The 8269-nt window shown below is 44.5% G+C and overlaps 3 protein-coding genes across 9 annotated transcripts in view; 1 reads left to right on the top strand and 2 right to left on the bottom strand.

Moving 5' to 3' along the window:
* Nucleotides 1-474, top strand: part of LOC135522779 (vasoactive intestinal polypeptide receptor 2-like) — a 24030-nt gene extending 23556 nt beyond the window's left edge. For all 5 annotated transcript variants that reach the window (XM_064949365.1, XM_064949364.1, XM_064949366.1 and 2 more), the window contains exon 13: nt 100-474. In XM_064949365.1, coding sequence (XP_064805437.1) covers nt 100-273 — 174 coding nt within the window. In that variant the 3' untranslated portion in view covers nt 274-474. The remainder of the gene's footprint in view (nt 1-99) is intronic.
* Nucleotides 475-2353: 1879 nt separating this feature from the next.
* Nucleotides 2354-5247, bottom strand: LOC135522782 (eotaxin-like). The gene is made up of 4 exons (XM_064949372.1): nt 4956-5247; nt 3021-3141; nt 2884-2954; nt 2354-2670 (listed from the first exon to the last, which is right to left on the bottom strand). The coding sequence occupies exons 1-4, from the start codon at nt 5035-5037 to the stop codon at nt 2648-2650; spliced, it is 297 nt and encodes a 98-aa protein (XP_064805444.1). The 5' UTR covers nt 5038-5247; the 3' UTR covers nt 2354-2647.
* A 257-nt stretch (nt 5248-5504) lies between these two features.
* Nucleotides 5505-7988, bottom strand: LOC135522780 (uncharacterized). Of its 3 annotated transcripts, XM_064949371.1 has the most exons (5): nt 7832-7988; nt 7387-7501; nt 7145-7219; nt 6762-7045; nt 5505-6153 (listed from the first exon to the last, which is right to left on the bottom strand). In XM_064949371.1, exons 1-5 carry the CDS (start codon nt 7905-7907, stop codon nt 5939-5941), a joined length of 765 nt encoding a protein of 254 aa, XP_064805443.1. In that variant the 5' UTR covers nt 7908-7988; the 3' UTR covers nt 5505-5938. The 3 variants fall into 3 exon arrangements, with proteins under 3 accessions (XP_064805443.1, XP_064805441.1, XP_064805442.1); XM_064949369.1 differs by having other exon boundaries at nt 6015-7045; XM_064949370.1 differs by having other exon boundaries at nt 6015-7045; nt 7387-7498.
* Between the last annotated feature and the right edge of the window lie 281 nt (nt 7989-8269).

Here is an 8269-nt window from a genome sequence, read left to right as displayed (position 1 = left end):
TGTGTGTGTGTGTGTGTGTGTGTGTGTGTGTGTGTGTGTGTGTGTGTGTGTGTGTGTGTGTGTGTGTGTGTGTGTGTGTGTGTGTGTGTGTGTGTGCAGGTCCAGGGGGAGCTGAAGTTGAAGTGGAGGAGTGTGTCGTTGAAGCGCTACATGTGGAGGGACTACCGTCTACACAGGGGGTCAATCAGCCATAACGGGACTAATAACTCTACCCCCTTCCAGCGGAACTCCAGAGCCCAATCCATCCTGCAGACAGAGACCACCTCACTGTGACACGACAGTAGTTCCAGCTGTGGAACCCCAGACTTGGGTCTAACTCTTTCTTTGACCCCCAAAGTAGATCTGGGTTCAATCAACCAGTCAATCAAACAATACAAGTTGAGGTGAAACTGAAAAGAGGAACATTTGTAACAGAGATAGAGATGTTTCAAGATATTTGCTTGTTTGATAAACAGATTAACTTTTACCACAGTGCCAAGAGAGGCTGGATGTTTTATTCCATACATGCTGGAACCCTTGAGGAGCTGTCCATGCTGCCACATTGTGTGTGTGTGTGTGTGTGTGTGTGTGTGTGTGTGTGTGTGTGTGTGTGTGTGTGTGTGTGTGTGTGTGTGTGTGTGTGTGTGTGTGTGTGTGTGTGTGTGTGTGTGTGTGTGTGTGTGTGTGTGTCTTCAGAAGCTAACTAAGGGTCTCTATAGAACATCATATATCCGATGTTTATGAGACAGGAGCCTGAAGCATTTCTGTTTTCCACTGGAATGAGTTTGGCGCACACACACACACACACACACCTGGTGCCCTGTCGTCTGCCTCAGAGGTTCCCTTGAGTGTTCTGATGCCCTGGTTTCAGCATTGTGTGTCCATCATTCTCTCTCTCACACACAGACACACACACACACACACACACACACACACACACACACACACACACACACACACACACACACACACACACACACACACACACACACACACACACACACACACACACACACGTGTCAGTTCTAAGCTGCTAGGATCTGCTTTGGAGACCCAACCATCTGTTCTCTGTAGCTCTCTGTCCTAAACTATCACACTGTATAGCTGCCCCTTGCCCTGTAATTAACTCTCCTCACCTCTTCTCGTTTTCTTTCTTATTCCTTCATTCCTGCCTTCAGAGTTTTAATTAACCTCCACTAGAAGAACCATCTGCCACTCCTGTCCTCCACTCATCCCGCTCTCCATCTCCTTTCTCAATTTCCTCTTTCCATCCCTCTCCTCTCTCCATCCTTCTCCATCGATCCCTCCATATCCCCAGCCATTTCTGCCCACTCCTCTGACTAATTAACCTCAACAAGAATAACCATCTGCCACTCCTGTCCTCCACTCATGCCTCTCTCTCTCTCCATCCCTCTCATCTCTCTCTCTCTAGAGGATATATTGGTGTGTCTGATAACTTCACTGCTTCATTAAAGAGCTAAGGGGTTGAGAAGGCAAAAACAACTATTATTGGCTCACACACACACACACACACACACACACACACACACACACACACACACACACACACACACACACACACACACACACACACACACACACACACACACACACACACACACAGGGTCATCACGCTCCTATTTACACGTTAGACTGCTTGACCACCCTCTTTCTCTCCACTCATCCCTCTCTTCCTCTCTCTCTACCCCCTCTCCATTGTATTCCCCTCTCTGTATTACATACACTGTATTCTCTCTTCATTTTTCTCCCTACATTTTATCATCTACCTTTCCTCATCTGTCTCTCTCTGAATGGACTGAGTGTCTTTTAGAGCTTTAATAATACATAGAGGATCAGCCATTACGTAAATAAAACACTTACTATCTGCAGGCCCCCGCTGCTCTTTCAACAGCCAGGTCGTGCATGTATAAAGGTGACACACAGCATAGCCCCACTCATTTTACTCAGAATAGAATATGAGATCAGGAACATTTTCACCCACTCCTGAGCACTGCATCTGTGGTCCTACTCAGCCATGCTGTGTGGTCCTACTCAGTCACACTGTGTGGTCCTACTCAGCCATGCTGTGTGGTCCTACTCAGCCATGCTGTGTGGTCCTACTCAGCCATGCTCTGTGGTCCTACTCAGTCACACTGTGTGGTCCCAGTTGGCCACTAGATGGTGCTATGAGGTTAGACTTCTCCTCTCAGCACTGCTATAGTAACCCATAGACAAACTGTACACTGTTCACTTCAGAACAGCACACTTTGTATGCTTTCCAGTGGTTTTAGATCAACATAAACACAACAATAGACTAATTATCTTCAAACTAACAGAAAATATGTCAAAATAAGAGACTGACTGTCATAACAAGTATTTTAAAGAAATATATTTGAAAATATAAATATTATTCAATCCATTTCCACAGAACAAAGTGTAGGTCCTAACGACCAGATACAATAATCAAAATATAACAGAAAAAGAAAACATGCGGAAAACTATTCTAGATGGTTGTAGGGGGAGGCTTGTAGGGGGAGGCTTGTAGGGGGAGGCTTGTAGGGGAGGCTTGTAGGGGGAGGCTTGTAGGGGGAGGCTTGTAGAGGGAGGCTTGTAGAGGGAGGCAGATCTACAGTACAGAAGGCTCCAGACATGGTCAAGCATGGCTTCTTCACTTTTTCATCACTTTTAAACCTAGAGAGAGACATCCAGATTAAACTGTGTGTGTGTGTGTGTGTGTGTGTGTGTGTGTGTGTGTGTGTGTGTGTGTGTGTGTGTGTGTGTGTGTGTGTGTGTGTGTGTGTGTGTGTGTGTGTGTGTGTGTGTGCGTGCGTGCGTGCGTGCGTGCGTGTGCGTGTCTGTGTGTGTGTGCGTGTCTGTGTCTGTGTGTGTGTGTTTCCTGTTTACCTTTCTTTCTCCTGTCAACCCAGGGTGTTTTGGGATCAGAGCAGATCTTCTCACCTTTCACTGTGTAGAAGCTGAAACAAGACACAGAGTTTATTACTACTACTGTGTGTGGGTGTGGGTGGGTGTTTGAGACTTACATGATGGCGTTAACACAGGGTGGCATGGAGTTTTGGATGCGGTATCCTTGCAGTTCAGATTTTATGGGAGTGTCAGACACACTTGTGCAGCAGTTTGTGGTCACCTTACTGGGCCGACGATCTGAGAGGGCGGGGGGGGGGGAAGTGAGAGAGCGAGAAAAAAAAACTGAAACAAAAGATTGTGAGATCTCTAAAGTAACCATAAACATTTTATCATTGTGAGAGTCTGACATGAAGCCTGTCCCACCTCAGAGGTGTCTGATGGCTCAGCAAAGAATAACAACGTGTGAATCAACCGACCTGTGTCTGTGTCTATCTCTGTGTCTGTGTTTGTGCGTGCACAGGGTTGGGGAGGAACTAATTACATGTAATCAGTTACAGTGCATTCATACCCCTTGACTTATTCCATATTTTATTACGTTCCAGCCTTATTCTAAAATGTATCCAAATGTTTTTTCCCTCATCAATCTACACACAATACCCCATCATGGCAAAGAAAAAACAGTTTTAGAGAAATGTTCGCATATGTATTAAAACATTTTAAAAAACTTCTATCACATTTCCATAAGTATTCAGAGCCTTTACTCTGTACTTTGTTGAAGCACTTTTGGCAGCGATTACAGCCTCACCTATATTTGGGGAGTTTCTCCCATTCTTCTCTGTAGATCCTCTCAAGTTTTGTCAGGTTGGATGGAGAGTGTCGCTGCACAGCTATTTTTAGGTCTTTCCAGAGATGTTCAATCGGGTTCAAGTCCGTGCTCTTGCTGGGCCACTCAAGGACATTGAGACTTGTCCCGAAGCCACTCTTGCATTGTCTTGGCTGTGTGCGTAGGGTCGTTGTCCTGTTGGAATGTGAACTAATTGGTGGAGTGCTGCAGAGATGGTGGTCCTTCTGGAAGGTTCTCCCATCTCCACAGAGGAACTCGGGTTCTTGGTCACCTCCCTGACCAAGGCCCTTCTCCCCCGATTGCTCATTTTGGCCGGGTGGTCAGCTCTAGGGAAAGTCTTGGTGGTTCCAAAATTCTTCCATTTAAGAATGATGGAGGTCACAATGTTCTTGGGAACCTTCAAAGCTGTCTCCGATCTCTACAGACAATTCCTTCGACCTCATTCCTTGGTTTTTGCTCTGGCATGCACTGTCACTTGTGGGACCTTATATAGACAGGTATGTGCCTTTCCAGATCATGTCCAATCAATTGAATTTACAGCAGGTGGACTCCAATCATGTTGTAGAAACATCTCAAGGATGATCAATGGAAACAGCATGCACCTGAGCTCAAGTTTGAGTCTCATATCAAATGGTCTGAAGACATGTGTAAATAGTATTTCTGTTTTTAATTTTTAATAACTGCAAACATTTCTAAAAACCTGTTTTCACTTTGTCATTATGGGGTACTGTGTGTAGATTTAGGAGGAAAAATGTTTCAAAATGTGGGAAAAAATCAAGGGGTCTGAATACTTTCCCAATGCACTGTACATGTAATCTGATTACAAAACAATCAAGGGGTCTGAATACTTTCCCAATGCACTGTACATGTAATCTGATTACAAAACAATCAAGGGGTCTGAATACTTTCCCAATGCACTGTACATGTAATCTGATTACAAAACAATTGCAATCAGTTCCGTTACCAGCAAACTAAACAGTTAAAATATATTTAAAAAGTACAGATAACTGTGGTTTGTGGACCACTCTGGGTCTGAGAGGTGTCTGAGTTGTAGAGGGTCTATCAAAAAGCTTCCTATTACAGTGGTACACTACAGTGGTAGAACTCAATGGTTACTGTAAACGCATTATAACATGTTATTTTAATGTGTGTGTGAATATAGTATATAGCATATACTGTATATTCATATATAGTTCTAGAATATAAACAATGTATGTGTAGTTTTCAATCATTCACTACATCAATCAATCAGTGAATCAATACTCACAGTTGGCAGAGACAGAGGAGAGGTACACACACATGGTGATCAGGAGTGCCAGCGAGACGGTCCTGGACTGGAACATGAACATATTGACTGACTGAATTAATTAATAAATGACTGACTGACAGACAAACATTCACAGCTAGGCACTAAAGTACGGAGACGGGTCGGAGGTCGTACTGATTGGTCTGGTAACCGTCGTAATGAATCTGGGAAAGGCGGTGTGTCAGGGGTTTCGTTTCTGACGGTGGGTTACATATACCGTACTGGTGGAAACACCCACCTTGCTTTTTTTGTTTGTGTGTGTGTTATGGTGTGATGTGGTCAGTATTCGTAATGCTATAGTCACACCTCCGCCCCCCCTCTCTCCTTCTCTGTTTTTTTTGTTGCCCCTTAACAAACCACCAACACTCCCAACCCCTGCAGCAGTGTTTCAGAGAATGATGGATTCATAAAAGGTACACACACACGAACACCAAAAGGTGTGAAAAGTTGATGCTGCAAATGCATAGTGTCTGACCACAATGTCAAAACAGTCAGACTGACAACTCAAAATAATATTTCCATCATTTTTATTTTCTATTTCAGTTTCATCCATTTTCTGATGTTTTACAACTCATTATTGTTGAATAAATAAGTCGAAAAGGACATTTCTCTTACAAACATTTCTTAAAATAACATTGATTGATCAAAAAGAAACCAATTAAATGTATAAGTACTTAATAAATAAATGTGTTAAATAAAATTAAGAACTCATTAAGAACTCATTGGTCATGTATAACGAAAAGTCATCATAACTACTTGAAGAAATTAACTAATAAATACACGAGACACTGGCCTTGAAGATATTTCATAAATAATGATGACAACTGAATTAAATAATAACTAAAAAGATATCAAATCTGAGTGTAATATGCAAATTGGTAGTCTGTTTTTTTTAGATATGAGGAAGTGGAACTTTAGTGGAACTTTAGCCATTGGCAATGATTCTATTGGTTGGCTGTTGACTGCTGAGTTAAGGCATTCTCGGTTGATTCCCAATGAGGGGAGGAGGAAAGAGATGTAGGAGAGGAAGTGATTGAGGGAGGAGAGGAGGAGGCAGGGAAAAGAGAGGAAAGGAGATAGGAGGGAGAGCGGGACAGAGAGGGGTTAGAGGAAGTTACGGGGGGAGAAGAGGGGGAAGCAGGGAAAAGAGAGGAGAAGAGTGAGTGAAGAGAGGTGGAAACAGACAGAGGAGAGGAGAGAGAGCTGGAGGAGAGGAGGGTAAGAAGGTAGAGGTGGAGGTGAGAGAGTTGGAAGAGGAGGAGAGAGAAGGAGGAGAGGAGGGTAAGAAGGTAGAGGTAGAAGTGAGAGAGTTGGAAGAGGAGGAGAGAGATGGAGGAGAGGAGGGTAAGAAGGTAGAGGTGGAGGTGAGAGAGTTGGAAGAGGAGGAGAGAGATGGAGGAGAGGAGGGTAAGAAGGTAGAGGTGGAGATGAGAGAGTTGGAAGAGGAGGAGAGAGATGGAGGAGAGGAGGGTAAGAAGGTAGAGGTGGAGATGAGAGAGTTGGAAGAGGAGGAGAGAGATGGAGGAGAGGAGGGTAAGAAGGTAGAGGTAGAAGTGAGAGAGTTGGAAGAGGAGGAGAGAGATGGAGGAGAGGAGGGTAAGAAGGTAGAGGTAGAAGTGAGAGAGTTGGAAGAGGAGGAGAGAGATGGAGGAGAGGGAGGTAAGAAGGTAGAGGTGGAGGTGAGAGAGTTGGAAGAGGAGGAGAGAGAAGGGGGAGAGGAGGGTAAAGACCTAAGAGTGGAAGTGAAAGAGAGGGGAGAGAAGTTGACTGAGGAAGGAGAGGAAGGTAAGGAGGTAGTGGTAGAGGTGAGAGAGGGTGGAGAGGAGGAGAGAGAAGGAGGAGAGGAGGGTAAGGAGGTAGAAGTGAGAGAGTTGGAAGATGAGGAGAGAGAAGGGGGAGAGGAGGGTAAAGACCTAAGGGTGGAAGTGAGAGACAGGGGAGAGAAGTTGACTGAGGGAGGAGAGGAAGGTAAGGAGGTAGTGGTAGGGGAGGAGGTGAGAGAGGGTGGAGAGGAGGAGAGAGAGGGAGATGATGAGCTCCTGCGGGCCATTCTAGAAGAGAAAAAAAATACACAATCAGTTTCCTATTCTCTTTTGTTCTTTCTCTGTGCGTGTGCACATGTGAGCGTGCGTGTGTGATAGTTAACTTACTCAAACTGTTGAATCTTGCGGCGTACCCAGGGTTGTTTATAGTGACAACAGATCAGGCCTTTTTCCGTCTCCAAGCTGCAGGAGAAACTTTGTTAACACAGAAACTGAAGGGGTATGACACAACATGTCTGGAGGCTTTGGCACAACATGGACACCACATACAGTAAAGCACATTGTGACAACATATGAGACTAAACTGAATGAACCTCAATGGAATAAAGACTAAAAGATCTGTTCCTTACATGACGGCCCGTACACAGGGAGCGTTATAGTGCTGAGTCCAGTAGCCTGTGATTGGATCGGTCACCTCGCTCCTGGTCACTGTCTTACAGCACGACGACAGCTTCTCTCCATCTGCTGAGGAGGGGAAATAGTTTTCATAGAAAGAAAAATTGACGTGCTCAGCTCAAATGTTTGTCGTAACAAAAAGTAGCTGCGCACTGAATTCAAAAGGCATACAGTATAGGTCTACTTGAATAAAGGAACAACCACACTCACTGAAACATTCTTTAATCACTTTTTTAAATGCAGCAGATGTCAGAACAAACGGATGCATTTTGGTAGCATCCCTCGTCAGAATCATACTTACACATTCTCAAAGAAACACATCATCTTGACCTGGCAATCACTTCAAAAACCATGTACCTTCCACCTCTAACCACCTAACACACATTCCCTTCTCCTCACCTGTCTCTGTCCAGACCAGCATTGCTATGACGATTGCTGCTGTCCAGATCTTCACCAGAGTTCCACAGGTCACCATCTTCACTGGTACAATACAAGTTGAAAAAATGTATTAATTAATTCTCTCTCTTCTCTGGCAGGCTGCTCAGCTCAGCTCAGGGTCAGTTCTGTAGTGTCAGTCTTCACCAGGGTTGAGGTTATATAAAGGCCTGAAAAGCAGAAGTGGCACCTCCGGTTCACTCTTCTCCTCTCCTTTTTTTGTGAATGACAGAATGAATGAAAGACTGTCGGGAGTTTCTGCTGCATCAGCGCAGATCGTTTACCAAGAGGAAACACTTTCATCAGCATTCCGGACGGAAAAATGTGACATGGGTCTTTCCCAGGATGACCGTTCAGAAGATCAGACTGCCAGTTATGAGCGTTGAACTAAGCTTGTGAGGT

This window comes from Oncorhynchus masou, chromosome 30 (assembly GCF_036934945.1).
Source record: "Oncorhynchus masou masou isolate Uvic2021 chromosome 30, UVic_Omas_1.1, whole genome shotgun sequence".
Lineage (NCBI taxonomy): Eukaryota > Metazoa > Chordata > Actinopteri > Salmoniformes > Salmonidae > Oncorhynchus > Oncorhynchus masou.
This window is presented reverse-complemented; position numbering and strand designations above follow the sequence as displayed.

Excerpts from the sequence above, each read along its gene's own strand:
- LOC135522782 (XM_064949372.1), bottom strand. The coding sequence starts at position 5,037 with ATGTTCATGTTCCAGTCCAGGACCGTCTCGCTGGCACTCCTGATCACC. Across the intron at positions 3,142-4,955 it reads CTCCTCTGTCTCTGCCAACT|ATCGTCGGCCCAGTAAGGTG; the intron begins GTGAGTATTGAT and ends CCGCCCTCTCAG. Across the intron at positions 2,955-3,020 it reads CCCTGTGTTAACGCCATCAT|CTTCTACACAGTGAAAGGTG; the intron begins GTAAGTCTCAAA and ends GTCTTGTTTCAG.
- LOC135522780 (XM_064949369.1), bottom strand. The coding sequence starts at position 7,907 with ATGGTGACCTGTGGAACTCTGGTGAAGATCTGGACAGCAGCAATCGTC. Across the intron at positions 7,502-7,831 it reads GCTGGTCTGGACAGAGACAG|CAGATGGAGAGAAGCTGTCG; the intron begins GTGAGGAGAAGG and ends TCCCCTCCTCAG. Across the intron at positions 7,046-7,144 it reads CGCAAGATTCAACAGTTTGA|AATGGCCCGCAGGAGCTCAT; the intron begins GTAAGTTAACTA and ends TTTCTCTTCTAG.